General features: G+C 41.5%; 1 protein-coding gene and 1 non-coding gene across 2 annotated transcripts; one reads left to right on the forward strand and one right to left on the reverse strand.

Annotated features, from left to right (window-relative positions):
- Positions 1-2,170: 2,170 nt before the first annotated feature.
- Positions 2,171-3,963, reverse strand: LOC149493273 (uncharacterized). The gene is made up of 3 exons (XM_089715455.1): positions 3,450-3,963; positions 2,738-3,014; positions 2,171-2,639 (listed from the first exon to the last, which is right to left on the reverse strand). Exons 1-3 carry the CDS (start codon positions 3,961-3,963, stop codon positions 2,171-2,173), a joined length of 1,260 nt encoding a protein of 419 aa, XP_089571581.1.
- On the forward strand, positions 3,272-3,381 carry LOC149493274 (small nucleolar RNA R71). Its single transcript, XR_016318633.1, has one exon. It is a non-coding gene; the product is annotated as a small nucleolar RNA R71 (small nucleolar RNA).
- Positions 3,964-18,661: the final 14,698 nt, after the last annotated feature.

Raw genomic sequence — 18,661 nt, forward strand, 5'->3', positions numbered from 1 at the left:
CTCAGAAGTTTGAACAGAGAGAGAAGAAATTCTTTTGAAATTCATTTTTTATGCAATGGAGAAAAAGATTCTCAAACGTGCAAATAAATTAACAAATTTAAATGTCTTAATCCAATTTGTCAATTAGGTTCAAATCTCCTCATCAAGTATTCTTAAAGAAAGAACACCTGATTCGTGCTAGGGTACCCTGCAAAACAAAGCATATTGAAGTAATGCCCTAAAGGAGGGCAGGTTAGCCTATGCAGCAATCGTAGTCCACTTGTGCAAAAAGATTACATAATTTCCCCAGCAGAGTCGCCAAACTGTGAACCCCTCCCCAAATATCAAAGGCATATGAATGCATATGACTAAGGAAGAAATGCACATGATGTGTGAGTCGCCACCTTGTTTAATTATTTTAGGGAAAACTAGGAAAACCCTAAGTGACTCCGATTTTAATTAACCTAATTACTAGATTAATTAACCCAATGTTTAAGGCATGGTGTGCAAACCCGAGATGGATCCCGAGACTATGTCATGCTGATCAACTAACCATGAATGAATGCTTTGCAAGGTGGAATGATGCAATATGAACCAAATTCAAGTGATTTCGACTTGCCGCTCGGGGTTAAATCCCAAACGTGCCTACGTACTTCCGTTTGAATGGAAGATCAAAGTCAACGTATTTCATAGGCCTCTTCTAAAGGGCTTTGAATGGGGATGCTTAATGCATGAGTGTGTGTATGCTTTGTGCATTTTGTTTAGGCATTGTGCCGAAGAATTGATTGTTTTAGGCATTTTGCCAAAAAAGTGTTGATTGGACTTATTTGTTTGCCAAAAAATGAATTAAGGCTTTTAGCCAAAACATTTTGTGATTTAGGCAATTTAATTGCCGAAAAAATTGATTTTAAGGGCTTTTAAACAAAATGTGTTGATTTGAAAGCTTTTAGCAAAAAGTGTTGATTTAGGCAAGGTGTTGCCGAAATTGATGTGATTTAGGCGATCCTCGCCAAAATTGAATGATTTAAGGCTTTAAAGCCGAAAACTTGATTTGGTTTTAAGGCATTTTGCCAAAACTTTGATTTAAGCATTTATATTGCTAAAAAAAATGACTGGTCTTACTTATTGGCAATTTGTTTACCAAAAGTAATTAATCAAACTGCAATGTAGGCAATTTAATGCCAAAAGAACGTGATTAATTTAGGCTACTTAGTCGCAATTATTGATTAATTGGACTTAAGCCGAATTCATTTGAAATAAAGGCAATCATACCACAACTATTAATTAGCTAGGTATTTTAAGCCAATATTGTCGGATTTCAGCTTTTGGTACCACGATTATTAATTAACCGGGCACTTAGCTTAATCATATTTTAATTGAGGCAATTTACTTGCCTATATTATGATATGAATGCATTTATGCAGTTGTAGAATTATTAGGAGTAGAAGAGAAGCATGCATGAAGTGCTAAAATTAAATAGGCAAAGTTTAACTTACATACCTGATTTAATCGTCGACCGCTTCTTAACTCCAGGTTAAGCTCCTCGTTAAGGGAATTTTAATTAGTTTAATTTTAGTGACCAAGTATCACAATAAGAAAGCAATAAAACTAAAAAAATAAAATGCAAGAAAGCAGTAAAGAATCGCAAAGAGCGTAGGGGAGAAGGAGCGTCCGTCAACACAGACTGAGTGAGGAAAACGGAGGGTCTCGGGGCCAAATTTATAGGCAAAAACAGACCACTTCGGCGGCCGGGCCGCCGGGATGGGCCGCGCGGCTTCGGCGGCTAGGCCGCCGGGCCGGGTCGCTGACTCGGGCGGCTGGGGCCGCCGGGCTCGGGCGGCTGGGCCGCCGTGGCCGGTGGTTGGGCCGCCGGTGGTCGGTGGTCTTGCTATTTTTTCGCTCCAGAGGCTTTTCCGGGAGCTCCGGATCTCCGAAAAAAATTTCGGGCCCAGATCCGCGATCCTCGTGACGTCCCGGACGTTTCAAGTACCATATTGGCATACTTTTGGTGAACTTCCAAAATGGCCTTTAGTCCGGCCGGACTGTTTGCAGTCCGGGAAAACTGGCTCTTTGAGCCTCAAAATTTGGGTATTCACACAGATAAAGGCATGACATTTATAGAAGCTCCTAAATCACACATAGATCTCTTAATCCCTACATTGCCTATTTTACAAGGAATAGCAAACATACCTCAATCTTTACACTTTGATGGGAGTCTCTTCCTTTGAATCATGGCAGAGCAAACTTCACCCATCTCCACCTTCTCAACACTATCTACCTTCCTTTTATTGGTACAAAGTTCCTTGAGAAACTTTACGTACTTGGGTATTTGCTTAATAGCATTCAATAATGGAATATTCACCTCCACCTTGCGAAAGGTCTCCAAAATGTCTTTGTCTTCACTTTCCTTCCTTGTTTTCGCCAATCTCTCAGGAAAAGGAGGCTGAACAGTAAAGGTTTGGGGCTGCCGTACTTCAGCCTGTTCGGAAGGCCCATTTCGGTGAATTTCTACCTCCTTTTCAGCTTCTTCCTTAGAACTGCTGCTGCCTTTTTTAGGGGCTGCTGTGTTTAGCTCTTTACCACTCCTCAAAGTGATCGCACTTGCATTTTCTCTTGGGTTTACCACCGTTTGGGAAGGAAGCTTCCCTTGTTTTTCCAATCTACTCAAGGAAGATGCAAGTTGACTAATTTATTGTTCCATATTTGCATTCCCTTTCTCGTTTCTTGCTGGAATTCTTGTTGAGAAGTGGCAAGTTACCTCACAATATCTTCCAATTGTATCTTTGGGGGAGAAGCTTGTTGAGGAGGTGGTCTAGCTGGTTGGTATCCTAGGAAATTTTGGTTGTTGCTTCCATAGCTAAGATTAGGATGATTCTTCCAAGCATTATTGAAGTTGTTACCCATCGGTCTTTGGGGCTGCCCGGAATATCCTCCCATAGCTTTAACTTGCTCTTGATCACCATACCATGATGAACATGTGTCAGTTGGGTGATCGCTGCAACATACCTCGCACACACTTCTCTTCACAGGTTGCCCTACAGCAATAGATTTAACAATAGAGGTTAGTTAGTTCAGTTGAGACTGAATGGAAGAATCACATACCTGATATAGCTTCCTGGTCGGTTCTTCAACTTGGCCAAATTATTGTGAATTGGCGGCCATAGTGGAAATAATCTCTCTTGCTGCGAGTGGAGTCTTATTAACAAGTGCTCCCCCGCTAGCTGCATCAAGCATCTTCCTTTCCATGTCAAGCATCCCTTCATAAGAGTACTGTATTAGGGACTGTTCAGACATCCCATGTTGCGGGCAGGCTGCACATAACTTCTTGAATCTCTCCCAATAGTCATAAAGACTCTCTCCAGCCTTTTGTCTAACCCCACAAATTTCTCTTCATATGATGGTTGCCCTAGAAGCGGGAAAATACTTGTCCAAGAATGCTCGGGCCATATCAGGCCATGTGGTTATGGAACCTGGAGGTAGATTAAGCAACCACTCCTTAGCAGCATCTTTAAGTGAGAACGAGAATGCTCTCAACTTAATTTGCTCTTCAGTTAACCCATGCAGTCTCATGCTAGAACAAACTCCATGGAATTCCTTCAAGTGATTATGCGGGTTTTCGGTCTTCATTCCATGGAAAGTCGGAAGTTGATGAATAAGACCCGATTTAAGCTTAAATGGCACTTCCAACTCCGGGTAAGTAATATACATAGGCTGCTGCTCTATAGGGGCAGCCTGTAGCTCTCGAACAGTGCGGTTTTTGGCCATAACTTCCTCTTGGTCAATTTTTGCAAGAATCTCTTCCTGCTCAAGACTTTCTTCTTCGATTCTAGCTGTAAAATCAAGGTGACCAGCTGCTGGACTTTCCGGTTCAGTTCCGGAAGTCGATTTGGCCCACTTTCGCTCCTTCGCTTGTCTCCTTAGTGAGCGGGCTGTTTTCTCTATATCAGGATCAAACAATATTGGCAAATTTTCAGACCTGGTCATTCAAAAAGACAACAAACAGTAAAGTTAACTTATCCCCGGCAATGGCGCCAAAATTTGGCGGGCGTCGAATCCGCCAAAAATAATTAACCTGCTCTCCTACAAAATAAAACTTGTAAATATGGTGAGAAGGGTCGAACCCTAGGGATTAGCTTTGTCAAAAATAAACCAGAACTGAAAATAAAATTAAAAACAAAAATTGAAATGGGGGAATTTAATAATCAAACTAAACGAATTAAAATTAAATCAAAGAAATAAATGCAATAAAATTAAAAATTGAGCCTGAACAATTGAAAGTAAATTCAGCCAAGGCATACCGCGATTCGAAGGTTTGATTCGATTGATCATTGACTTAAGATTAATTCCTTAATTCATATTACAGACAAGTTATAGCCAGGAAGAACGTCGACCCAACCAATTCTACTATAGAAATAGGTTGCTAAGATACGATCTAATAACAACCCCTAATTAATTAGCAATCCTAAGTACGACGAAGGATTTAACTGTTAGCAGCTTTAAAATCTAATAGAACCCTGCCCAGATTAACAGAAACTACGAGCATCCATTTAAATCTGATTATATTCTTTCTTAATACAATCTAAAAAGTTCTACCCAATGAAGTTATATTAATTACTACTGCATCAACCTAACCAAACAATTATGGATTTGATTACGCCGAATAGCTATGGAAATTTCTACCAAACAACATAACGGGTCCCGTTAAATCATTCAATAGAATTTCGCTAGGGGATATATTTTCCCAATAAATCACAGAAAGAATATAAATGCAGTAGAATAAAGAAATTCAATTAAGTTCAATATAATCTCACAATCGAAATCAAACTTCTACCTTAGTTTAGCCTTAACTGAACAGAACGTTTAGCCACACATGGCTATGGAAGAAAACATCATCAAAAGAATTGAAAGTTCGGCAGAAATCTCTCAAAAATTTTTTAAAATTCGTCGCAACCCAAGGGAGGCAAAAGATGATCCACAAAAAGACCTAATTTCGACTTAAATACCCCCTAGAAAGTGGGGTCCACTAATACAATAAAAATACCCACTAAAAACTGTGTCTAATATCATCATGTGGCTATAAAACGTGCTGGAATTAGTTGAAGAAGTCGTGACCAGCCAATAATATCACAATCAGTCCGCTGGTCTGATTTCCTGCTTAGTCTTGCCTAAGGCTAAGAGCCTAACAGCTTGTATTTGTGTTACAAAATTCCAGCAGCTCCTTCCTTGCTCCAAAACATTTCAATTGTGCTCCTTTTTGCTTCATTCATATCAAATCCAACTTTTCCTAGCATAAAAACAATAAATCAAGTTAAACCACTCTTTTAAGCACAAAATGACACCAAATTAACACAAATATAACAATAAAAGAAAATTGGATTTGCAAGTTATCAACTTTACTCACCTTAGTCCAAGTTAGGCACCTCCATTGATTATGCTTTCACCAACCAAGAATTTACTCACCTTAGTCCAAGTTAGGCACCATCCATTGACTATGCTTTCACCAACCAAGACCTGTAGACAAGTTTAGTTTTCTATCAGAAGACTCCACCTCATTGATCGGAGAATCTTCGGTGAAAGGCGAATCATTTTAGGAATACGAAGAGTCGAAGGAGACATCATTTTCAAATCACCACCATCTATTGGCCAACTCAAGTGATGACAATTGCATTGCAAACCAGTTGGAATCTTTGCTAATCAATTCTTTATCTTTTTTGAGAAATCTAGCAGTCAATCGAGACGTGACGGTTGGTTGTTCAGTATTGTTCCCAGAATTGGGCCTTTGAGATAATAAAGAAGATTCTCAGTCCTTTTCTTTTAAAGCCCAACCCTAATTAATTGAAAAGCCTTATCCTTCCTCACCCTGCAATTTATTTGTTGACCCTTCCAAATATAATTTACCAAAGCCTGTCTCTCAAGATGTAGATTTGGCAGGACCATCAGCTAGGCCTTTTGTCACTAAAAGATCTGCCTCTAGGAAGAAAAGACTAGCCTCCAAATTAATGCCTAATCTTGATCTTGCTAACTCTTCCTAGTACTCTTCTTCGTCGTCTGATGAGTCTAGCACCCATCTTTCCTCTAATCACTCTTATTCTTCAAACCCCCTTGATTTAAATACTGATGACATACCTTCCGGCTCAAGTGAAGAATTCAAATCTGAATCCATTGAAACCAGTAACAACTCTCTTGACTAAATTTGTAAGGCTGAGCAAACGTGGCATCTGGGTCAGGCTATTGGGATCCAAACCAATTTGCTAGTTCATCTTCTTCTTCAGGTGCTAATTTTCTTTAGTGTTTGGCAAATTTAACAACTCTCGGGAACATTGTCATTTTATAAATGTCTATGCTTCTTATGATCTCTCTCAAACAAGAATGTTATGGGCTAAGACTCTTTCTCTTATTCATAATTTGGATGTAATGATATGTGTGGGTGGTGTTTTTTAATGCAAGCCGCAATGCCAATGAAAGAAAGGGGTGTAGGGAAGACCCCACTAGCTGTAATGACTTTAATCAATTCATAGCCCACTAGATTAATTGACATTCCCATTAGTGGGAGAATTTTCACTTGGATTAATTCTAAAGGCTCTATAATGATTCATTTCGATAGATTTCTCATAAATAATGACTGGTTAAGCAATTGGCCCAGCTTAAAATGTTTGGGATTAAAAAGAATTTGTTTTGATCATTGTCCGGTATTATTAAAGCCTGACTCTACAGACTGGGGTCCAAAACCATTCAAGTTCTTTAATTTTTTGTGTGATCATCAAGACTTCCAAAAAGTGGTAAGGGAGAGTTGGCAATCTAGTATGCATAATGGCTGGGGTGGATTCGTTCTTTAAAAGAAGCTTATGCCGTTAAAGCTAAACTTAAAAGTTGGAGTCGCCTTAAATTCAGTGGCTTAAACGATGATATAATTAAATTTCAACTTTTACTGGCTAACCGTGATTTTAAGGCCGAATGTGGTCCCCTCTTAGACTCAGAAATTTCTGAAAGAAGGCAAACAACCATGAAACTCTTCTAAGCTCAAAGAATCGATGAAAGTTTTATTAGCCACAAGGCTACAGCCCAATGGCTAAAATCCAGCGATGCTAACACTAAGTACTTTCATGCTCTTATCAATAAAAGAAAAGTGAAAAATCAGATTAATAGCCTGCTTATTAATGGTATATGGGTCTCAGAGGTTAACCAAGTAAGAGAAGCTGCAAAGAATCATTTTGTCAATATATTTTCTTCTGTTACATGTCAACGTCCTGTTTTAGCCGGTGATTCTTTAAACAAACTCTCTCATTCTCAAAGCATTGATCTTGAGATGGCATTTTTGGAAGAAAAAATTAGAATCCCTCTTTGGATCTACGACTCTACAAAAGCTCTGGGTCCTGATGGCTTCACTATGGAATTTTTTAAGAGATGCTGAGCCACTGTCAAAGATGATGTGTTTCAATTTTTTAATGAATTTCACAGTAATGAAAGGTTATGCAAGGGGATTAATTCAAGTTTCCAAGCTGTCATTCCAAAGATTGACTAACCTTAGGGTCTTAATAATTATAGGCCAATCTCTCTCATTGGGAGTATTTACAAACTCTTAACGAAAACTTTATCTTTAAGGCTGAAAAAAGTGATGAGTTTCTTAATTGGAGAAACACTGACTTCCTCTGTTGAGGAAGGCAAATTTCAGACGGAATGCTAATATGCAATGATCTACTTCATGATTTAAAGCTAAGAAAGAGGAGTGGCTTAATTTTTAAAGATGACTTTGAAAAGGCTTTCGACTCTGTTGATTGGAACTTCCTTGTTTGAATGATGGAAAAAATAGGATTTGGCATAAAATGGAGAAGTTGGATATAAGAGTGCTTGAGAAGTTCTAGATTATCAATGCTTATAACAGGCTCTCCAAACTTCAGAATTCCAAATGTCTCGAGGACTAAAACAGGGAGATTCTCTTTCACCGTTTCTCTTTTTAATAGTAGCCGAAGGTCTTAATCTTCTCATTAGAAACTCTATTTTGCAGGGTTATTTATCTAGAGTAAAAGGTTGGCGATGACCAAATAATTGTATCCCATCTACAAGCTGTGGATGATTCTATTCTTTTTAATGAAGCAAATGGAGAACATGTGCTAAACTTGAGAAGAATTCTTCTTTGTTTTCAGCTTCTATTAGGTGTAAAGATTAACTTTCATAAGAGTAAGCTCTTTGGAATTAATGTTGAAGATCAAATTTAGAGCAATATACACATTCTTGTTGGGATTATAACTTATCCCGAGTGGGGCTCGCAGAAAATTACCGGTGGTAAAAGTAAAATAAAATTACTGTTACCACATATACCTCCAATAATTAAATATTGGATATTGACGATCGAATCCACCAGAAATAATAACCACGATAAAAATTAAATAATTATCGTAAATGCCAGATGAAAAAAAAATAAGAACACCGAGATTTACGTGGTTCACCCTTTAACTGTTATGGGCTACGTCCACGGAACAAAAACTCCCAATAATTCTTTTACTGAGAATAGTAGGTACAAAAAGAGATTACAAAAATAGTGGCACACAAAGTGTTTCCCAAAAGCACCCCAAAAATTACAATCCTCACTATTTTCTCTCTTTTCCAATTTTAGGACCCTCTTCCTAAAATATAATTCTCTCCAACAGATTTATTAATCTGTGAGCTCTCTCTACTTCTTCTTGTATAAAAATGAAGCAAAACACCTCAATTTATAGGAAAAATTGAACGCATCTTTGCATATAATCTCGGTGCAATTTGCACATTATTCAATAATGGTTGTTCAACAACCTTAACTTTTTCTTTGTTTGTTAGGCAGTCTCTCTTTGACTGTCAAAACAAAAAAAAACGTGTTATTATTTATTTTTTTTTATTTTTTTTTCTTCTCAATCTTGTGCGGGTCCCACATGTAGGAGGGACCCCACAACAATTCTCCCCCTCCTGACTACATGGTGTTTTTCCCCCCCGGAGAAAAATTGCGGTTTTTATTTGGTTTTGATATTTGTTTTGGAAAGTGGTGATAAAACCTTTTGGATATACGGTGCCGATAAATCGGTCTTATAAATCATTTTTAGTCGCCACCCATTATTTCGGCAATGGGACCGTTTTGATTTTATTTTGTAAAAGTGACTCCATTTTAACCCTTTTTATTCAAGGCCTCTTATTTTAGAAAACTGGTCAGGCGAACTGATGAGGTACTAGGTAAGGGAATTAGGTACGTCGGCTCGTTGGAAGCCGACGCCCGGAAAAACCGGCCTCTTTTAACCTACGATTTCTAAATTGATTTTATTTTAGAAAAAGCCAATTTATTTTAAACCCAACCCGAATAAATCGAACCGAGTTCCTATGTGGAAAATTAATTAACCGTCCCAATTAATTTCATCCATTGCATTCATCATAAATAAAGCATATCATCCACCATCCATCCATAGCACATACTAAAATAAAATAAAAGATCCGCTCTTGCCTTATGGTTAAAGGCGGACCACAAACCGAATTTGATAATATGATAAACAATAAATAAAGAGAAGTAAATCCTAAAACCTCAAAATCATTAATAATTAGTTGATTTGATTTGATTAAATCTTAATTTGCCCATGTTTGATCATTTTCTGAGTTAAGATTAAAATCTGCCTAATAATATGAAATTAAGGTGAAGTAAGGAAAATACACTGAAATCATGAGACAGTTGCGTCACGCAGGTGTTCCATAAGGAACAGTCGCGTGACGCGACTCCCTTCATTCATCCTGGAACTTTAGAACAGTCGCGTCACGCGGGTGATCTATGAAGAACACTCGCGTGGCGCAACTCTTATTGTGTTACTGGAAATTGGAACAGTTGCGTCACGCGGCTGTTCTATGAAGAACGGTCGCGTGATGGAACTCCTAGCTGCGTGACAGAACTATTCGCGACTTATTAATATTCTCAGTTTTATTGATTATTCATCCGAAATATCACATTAAATACAAAAGTATCCTGGGTTTGCGAATAGCTGCGTTACGCAGGTGGTCCAATCCATATTATAGACTTTTGGACATGAACAGTCGCGTCACGCGGGTAGTAGCTGCGTGACGCGACTGCTCTGGTCCGCAACTACCATTCAAATCCCTTTTTACGTGTTCTTTTTACCAACAGGGGGCTTAATACAACTCCGAAACACTCAAATATGGGCAAAACGTAGTTTAATCAAAACCAAACTAACTAAAATACTAAGAAAATGGGATTTTCACACATAAATAACTAGCTAAAGAAAAATGCAAAAAGAAGGGTTTAGATGATTACCTAACCCTCAGATTTGAGGATTGCATACGATATGGTCGATCTAAGGATGAAGCTTCACGATCCCAGAAAGGTTCAACGTCCAATCTTAACAATAAAAGCCTTTCTTTTCTTCTTTCTCTCTTACTCTTTTTTATGTCCTTTTTATATTTTCAAGTTTTCAATATATGTGCCTAATGGCTTGATCTTCCTCAAGGTTACTCACTGGAGTCTTTGAGGAAAGCCTTAGCCGCAATCGTTTTCTTTTTGTCTAAAATGCCTTAGTCTTTTTGAGAGAAAATGAGAAAAGTTTCAAAAGTCTCTAAAAAAAGTCCCGTTTTTGTTGTGTAATGCAGTATTTATATGGTTAGGGCGATAGGGCAGTCGCGTCACGCAGGTAGGAGCTGCGTGACGCACCCGTAAGCCTGCGTGACGCGACTTACTTTTCGTACAGTTGTCGCGTATCCATACAAACAGTGCAGGCCACTGCACGGGCGCGCGCCAAAGGTGTCAGACCCGTTAGAGCTGCGTGACGCAGGTAGAAGTGGCGTCACGCAGGTGATAGCTGCGTGACGTAGCCCTAACATGGGTCAGGCTCCTTTGGGCGGTTTGGTTCAATTTTTGATTCAGACACCTCTGGTTTATTGTGAAGCCTCATCCTTTGTCCTCATATCATCATTGGGTCAGGTGGAGGCATAAATCCACGCGTCAACAGTTTGCCCCCCCACTTTATCATTAATTGTATAAACGATTAATGTTAAAGTGGCCTATTGACGCGCCTTCTTTCAGGCAATCCTCTTGAAGCTTAGTTTGATCGGTTCGGAGAAATGCTGAATCAATCATCTGGTCACCTCCTAAGCTCGGTTTGATTGGCTTTGTCGGCTTCCATGTAATCTGAAGAGACATCCTCGAAGCTCGGTTTGATCGGCTTGGAAGACACCTTCGGGGCTCGGTTTGATCGGCCTGAAGGGTTTTGAATGTTGCTTTGATAGCAAAGTCTTCGAAGCTCGGTTTGATCGGCTCGAAAGACATTGATTGGATAACAAAGTCTTCAAAGCTCTGTTTGATCGGCTTGAAGAACTTTGGTCTGGCCACCTACTCAGCTCGGTTTGATCGGCTTTGTCGGCTCTAGTCGGTTTTGAAAAGGCATCTTTGAGGCTCGGTTTGATCGGCTCGAAAGACATTGATTGGATAACAAAGTCTTCAAAGCTCTGTTTGATCGGCTTGAAGAACTTTGGTCTGGCCACCTACTCAGCTCGGTTTGATCGGCTTTGTCGGCTCCAGTCGGTTTTGAAAAAGCATCTTCGAGGCTCGGTTTGATTGGCTCGAAAGACACTGATTTTACCCGGGTCAACTTCGCAACTCAACATCATTGACTGGGGAAGAAGATTTCAAACAGCTTCGCAATACATCATCACTGTTTTGAAATTGTTCTGACTAGCTTCGCAATGCACCATCACTAATCAGCAGGACCCATTGGCTTCGAAAAACCATCACCAGTTGGCCTGAAAGAAATTGTTCACAAGGAAAAGACGAGCACTATCTGTATACGAACAGACCTTGCTTTCTGTTAGAAAGGTGTTGGAACATCACATGTCCCCATGCAAAAATTCTTATTAAGGCAAAAGGTCATACTTTTGCCCCCAGTCCGGAATCCCAGCCTAGAACCAAAAGTATTCACTTTTTATAAACGCATTATTATTATTTTTGTGAAAATTTTACCAAAAATTTTGGCAGGAAAGACTTAACAAAAGCTGTTGCCTATATTTTCAAGTATATCCTTTATGATATAGTGTTTAGAAGGGAATTTACCTGAGGGTAATATGGACAATTTGATGCTCCTGACCCTGGTACGGTAAGTTGATGAAAGTTGCAGCCATATACGAGCCGTACATCGACGTCATGTCGCCGGAACGGGTCATCGTGAGCTTTTGAAATGGGCCGTGTGGGCCTGTTGGGCTCGAAAAAGGATAATGGGCCCAATGCTCTTGTCAGGCCCAGCTGAATGGGCTTCGACCCAGCTGGTTTTACTATAAGTAGCTTCCTTCTCAGTCGATTCAATTTCGCTTATTCACAAACCCTAAGCAATTGGAAATTCTCTGAACTGTTCAACTGAAAAGATGTCTCAAATCTCAGAGATCCCTGCTTCTGCCTACACTCCAGAGATGGAGGTTCTCGGGGCCCTGCCCGATATTCCTATGTTTGACGGTGAGCCGGTGCCGGTGAGCCGGAACCCGCTAACCCCCGGGACGCGACCATTGCAGCTCCTTCCGTTCCCGGGTTTGAAATTTCCAGTCCGGTACGAAACAAGTCAGATGCGTGGCTTTCGATCCGAGGTAAGTACAGAATTTCTTCAATTTTCTGTTTTTACTGCTTTTAATCCGCAACTGTCACTGTTTGCGCTTGCGTCGGCAGTCGCGTCACGCAGGTAGGAGTTGCGTGGCGCGGCTGTTCTTCCATGAACAGTTGCGTGACGCAGCTGTTCTTGTGGGAACAGTCGCATGACGCGACTGTTCGAGACGCCATAAACCCTAGCTTGCCTTGAACCTTAGGATTAATCTCTTTTTAACTGTGTTTAGACCTTGATTTGTTAACTTTTGATTGTTGATAACTCTAGACGGCTTGATTTTGCCCTGTAATTGCACGAAAATAGTATAAACGTAGTAAAAAAAAGTTAAAATTAAACTACTGTGTACCTTCGACAGTTGCGTCACGCAGCTGTTCTCAGGAAGAACAGTTGCGTGACGCGACTGTTCGTCAATGAATGAGGTCTTGAACAGTTGCGTGACGCGGCTAGAGAGATGCGTGGCGCGGCTTTGTGGTCGCGTGACGCATCCATTCTTGGGGCCACATATGTTGAACAGTTGCGTGACGCGACTGTAGAGCGGCGTGACGCGAGTGCTGATATGCACTACGTAGCTGTGCTTCTGATTGCGCAACTTGGGTAAAGCTGCATGGCGCGACTCCGTAGACGCGTGACGCGACTGGGAGCTGCGTGACGCAGCTATGGTTCGAACCAGTACTCGAATTTTTGTTCCTCCTGTCATAGAAGAAAATAAGCAATTATCAGTCTTACATTTATTGAAATTGAAATTTACTTACAGGTTAATCTGGGCAAGGCCCGCTCAGGCGGGTCGGCTACTGATGCTTCTGCCTTCTGGGATCTACTGGACCCTCCTATGCGAGCTCGAGTTGTCGCTGCAGGTTTCGAGGATTATGCAGCCGGATTGCGCCGCACACAGCCTCGTTTCCCGCCTGCTATGCGATATGCATTGATGGAGCGGTGGAACGACTGCACGCACACTTTCGTGTTCGGGTTTGGAGAGATGACCCTCACTCCCACGAATTATGCTGCTATCACCGGCTTACGCTTCACTGGTCCGGTTCCTCCTCTAGATGCTCGGTACCAGACAGCTGCTATCGGAGCCTAGCTATTCCGTTCCCTCCTTGGTGTCACGATGCAGACCCGATACACCGTGCACGGGTGTATGTCTTACGAGACGGTTTTTCGGTTCTGGGCCGAGAGGATCAGGACCCGGTTGGAGGCTTGGCGAGAGTTGCCAGAGGATGTCCAACCTGCTGCTCCTGCGTATACTCGCGAGGAGAGGGACCAGGCCGCTCGGTCCTTCTTGTTCTACATCATTTCCTCGCAGCTACTATGCACCTCCCAGAATAAGGGAGATCCTGCAGTGCTGGCATGTCTTTGGGACCTGAGCCAGGTCGGGTCCTTCGACTGGGCCACATTTAGTTTGGCTCATCTCTATCATGGTCTGGACGTCTGGACCCGTGGTAGCGGTGAGTCAAACTGGCTGTTCATCCGGCCTTTGGAGGTAACACACTTTCATTCTCACTTTTTCTTCTTATTTGATCCGCTCTTCTCAACTGTTCAACTAACTGGTGTTATTTTCCGTCTCTGTTACAGGTGTGGTCTTACGAGTATTGTATCTACCCGGGCGGTCCGAGCGGCGACTCTCCCGTCGAGTCCAGGAGGATTCCTCGCTATCTGGCCCACTGCCACCACACTTATGCCAGTGGCGAGGATCCGGAGTACTGGCGAAGCTTCCTTAACGATCGGGAGTTGTCCGATGTGAGTATAGAAAGAATCTCTGAATCTGTAGCTTGTTTCTTTCTTTATTCTGACATACTATCAATGCCGATTTCTTATCATTTTGCAGCTATCTTTAGAGCCATGGGACTGCGAGGCCTGGAGGACCTATCCAGGCCGGGAGGTGGCTGAGTTGCATACCCGGTCGAGGCTGTTGATGCGCGGATACTGGGCCGACCGATACTTCCTTGGCGAGCGGGTCTTTGACACTCCGGTAGCTCCAGCACGACGGAGAGTGCCTCATGCCCCTCCTCGGCACATGTGTCTGCTGGAGGGCTTGACACGAGAGGACCTGGAGATAGAGTATAGAGGTTTCTCGGCGAACGATTTCCTGTCCGCCGGTGATTTTCCTACTTACTTTGCCTCTCGGATGCAGGCTCGACTTCCCGAGGTTCTCGAATACATCCAGGTAACTCATCTGACCTTCAACTTCATTCACTGTTACTACTCCTCTTTTTGTCTCAACTTACTGATGGTATTACTTTCTTTGTAACTGAATGCAGGAGCGGAAGACACACAAGACCGCAGCTCATTATCGGGCTGAGGCAGCAGCTGAGGCGGGTGGCGTGGCGTCTCCGACCAGACCAGTTGGTGTTGTACTGGGCGATGTCCCGTTTCCGCCAGGTATGGAGGTGGTGTTGGATCCTGGCCTTGGCTTAGGATCTGGCATCATTATTCCTGCAGACCTGCGGCAGGCTCCTCCTCCAGTACAGTTGGACCCTGAGCACACCACACATGTAAGTTATAAACCGAATATACAAAGTTAGAAGTATCTTACCTGAATATCCCTTTTAATGGATTTTTTATTTGCAGGTGCCGGCCCAGCGATACCAGGAGATCTGCCAGCGGTTCGGCTTTGCCCGGTCCTACATCGGTCGGCTCTACTCCGAGCGACATGAGCTGGTATGAATTTTTACACATTTTCACCTTTTCGCTCCTTATTATTTTGATGACCTTTCTTACATGTGCTTGTCTTTGCAGGAGTTGGAGAACGGGAGGCTACGGAGGCATCAGTCCCGTCAGTCCAGTGCCGTGAGCCGGCTTCAGGCGGAGGTGGAGCAGCTTCGGACGAGGCTAGAGGTCGAGGGCATCCCGCTTGACTCTTCTGATGAGGATTAGGGCGGCTCTTCCTCCGACGACGGATCACCACCTCCACCCCCTCCGACTGTCGCTGGTCCTAGCCGTAGGCGGCGGTAGTCTTGTTGCATGACTCCTCCATTTTTTGAACACTTTAAACATTTTGAATTTTTATTAATTTTCTATTTATTTATTTTTTGTGATTGTACAGTTATATCAGCATCTTATGATATTATTTACATTTTACAACACTTGGTTTTTTTATTACTTTATCATGTGTGTTTATGTTTTGCAACTGTGAAGCCTTGTTCCTGTAAAAACAAAACACGAACACAACACCAAATACAAAATAATGATGTACCATTTATTCATAAGAATGGTTCACCTCATTAGCAGTCAGTAAATCGACTTATTGTAAATGAATAAATGAAATAAAATAAAAATAAAATAAAGTAAATAAAATAATGAACTTAACATGGAACATGATCAAGAATCACTTTCCAAATAGAGAGCATAGCGTAGTACTTACCTGATAGGGCGGTCCATTCAGTGAATGCGGACGTAATGACTCAACTATCCTTTCTCGATTAATGTAATCATAAAGACTCAAATTCCTTGTTGTACAGGCCGTCCTTCTTTTTGATCAATGCAGGTTTGAATGCTCACCGACCCGAATGGACTATTCAGGATTGTCCTTTCAACTACCTCTGACAATGATTATTAAATTGAGTGATGGTGATGTTTCGCCCATCGATTTCTCCATTTTCCTATAAATATGAGTTCCGCTTCGCACCTCATTCCCATCCAGTGTCCAAAGCACATCGATTTCTTAAGCGACTTTCCTCCATGGCCTTCAAAAGCCGAGTCTCATCTTTCATCCAAACCATTTCTGACGACCTATGGCAAGTCTCTCCTTTGGATCAACTAGCCTGGTTAAGATACTTCAAAGACCTAAAACCTAACCATGGCTTCTTGTCTTGGCTCATTACCCATTTCAATCCAAACACCATGGTTTTCCGGTTTGAAGATTCTGAAGTGACTCCGACCTATGAGGAAATGTGCGCCGTGATGGATCATCATCCTGAACAAGACGAAACTCCGGCCTTGCCCCCAGGTCCTAGGTATGATCTAGCTGAGATTGTGGCCTTGTGCCCGATTTACCTTCCTGACGGCATAAACGTAGATCAAGGTCTTCCTTTGGAACCTTTCTTGAACAAAGTTTTGTCCACCGATCTAGATCTGCCTTGGATCCGAGCTTGTTGCTTCTTGCTGCTGAATGTGTATGCCATGAAGAACCGTCAACTCGGAATTGGAGACTTTCGACTTCTGACCGTTGTTCGTGACATGCAATTGTACCATCGTACCGTCTTCATGATGATCATGGGGGAGACAATGTGTTGGGCCAGGGATATTGCCCTTCACATTACTGACTTCAATGTTCACCATCGCGGCCGTCCACTACTATTGCAAGCCTGGGCTCTGGATAAATTAAGCCTGATTCCTCCGGTTCTTGCTCGCTTGATTCCAACTTATGGACCTGCTGTTTTTCAATCTCGGTCTCAGAGACGCTTCGATTTTGGTGATAACCCTACTATTCAGTGGACCTGTCCTTGGTGGAGAATTAGACTGGCCACAATTGGAAGTATGAATCTCAACTACGTGTTATATGCCAGCCTGGACCGTTCCATGGCCTATTTCCCAGATAGGATCAGTCGTCAGTATGGGATGATACAGCGCGTTCCCCGAGCCCACAACTTCGAGAGCGGCTTGATAACATCACATCTGTTGACCAATTTGGCCGATCGTTGGAAAAGTCGAAACACCATACATTTAGATGAAGGAGTGATGCAGGATACTGTGACACCTGCATATGCCAACTGGTTCTTTACCCCACAGTGATGTCACGCTTTGTGAAGGCCGACCTTTGCTGATATGTCTCCTCAGAATAATTGTTGTTTGTTGTTTTTCTCTTGCGTTCAAGCCCTGAGCTTTTACCTAAATATATCCGCTTTTCTTTTAATCAATGGTCTTGATGATTTCTGTCTTTATTAATTCCTGCACACATGGGCAATGAAAGACAACAAAACTTTTCTTTCGAAATTATTTGCTGTGTTAGTTATCTGGGGCTTCTGCCCTCGGGTTAATAAATGAAAACTCAATAAAGTAAAAATTATTCTGTAAACACAGGAACTTATGCTTGTGAACAATAAAGAATGAAGTGACTGTTTTATAATCTGCACAAATTAAATAAAAATAACAAATGTAACTCCTCTATGTATGCATGAACTAATGCAAGTGCTGAGGTTTATTCATGGTTTTGTTGATCCTTCTAGGGAAGTCACTGAGAAAATGGTGTTCGTTCCTCTGATCAATGTCTTTTTTTTTAAAAAAAAGATTCAATGTTTAGACAGGACCAACAGCCAGGACACTTCACACCAAGTGAGTCGATCTTTGTTTAAATAATCAGAGAGGAAGGTCTTGCATTCTTCGATCGTGATTCCAAGACAAAAACAAAAATTTTGAAAACACAAATCTTTTATTAATCTTACTTCTTTTCAACATTATACAGAAGTAAAGAAGGTTTATTCTAATACAATGGTCATTCGTTTTAACTACTTGATTTCCTATTCTCCTTCAAGTTAAGTTGATGGCATTGAGCAACCAGTCACTAATCTGTCACGAACGCATGGCATGAATTCTGCATTTAAGCTAAGCACCACGCGTTAATCCCAAGATTTTACTATTATTTTGCATTTTTTTTACATGCTCTAACTTTTGCCTAGGCCGCCCTTGCGGGTTTTCAACCTAGCGAGCTCATTTCTTGCCTAAGCCGCCCTCTTCGGGTTTTCAACTTAGCATTTTTTTTTTGAATTTTGAAATCATCATTTCAGACATAGAATCTTTTCATTTGATCTTGATTGACAATTCGATTGACAGGTTCTCCCTCCATGGTGACTAATTCGACGGCGCCTTTAGGTAGCAGCTTCTGAATTCTGAACGGTCCATGCCAGTTGGGTTTGAATTTTCCCGCAGGATGATGTTGGGGTTCATGATCCAATAACTTGATCAACACCAAATCTCCACTCTTTAAAGCCCTTGGATGTACCCGCTTGTTGTAGAAATGAGCAATCCTCCTTTTTCTCATCTGATCCTGGAATCGAGCATTCAATCTTCTTTCGTCTAAGAATGCCAGATCTTCATACCTCTTCTTGACCCATTCCTCTTCGGTCAGACCAGCTTCT

Source organism: Jatropha curcas, chromosome 10 (genome assembly GCF_041381405.1).
Source record: "Jatropha curcas cultivar XTBG-Jc1 chromosome 10, XTBG_Jcur_1.0, whole genome shotgun sequence".
Taxonomy (NCBI): domain Eukaryota; kingdom Viridiplantae; phylum Streptophyta; class Magnoliopsida; order Malpighiales; family Euphorbiaceae; genus Jatropha; species Jatropha curcas.

Excerpts from the sequence above, each read along its gene's own strand:
- LOC149493273 (XM_089715455.1), bottom strand. The coding sequence starts at position 3,963 with ATGACCAGGTCTGAAAATTTGCCAATATTGTTTGATCCTGATATAGAG. Across the intron at positions 3,015-3,449 it reads GTTGCTTAATCTACCTCCAG|GGCAACCTGTGAAGAGAAGT; the intron begins GTTCCATAACCA and ends CTATTGCTGTAG. Across the intron at positions 2,640-2,737 it reads CAATTGGAAGATATTGTGAG|ATTGGAAAAACAAGGGAAGC; the intron begins GTAACTTGCCAC and ends TTCCTTGAGTAG.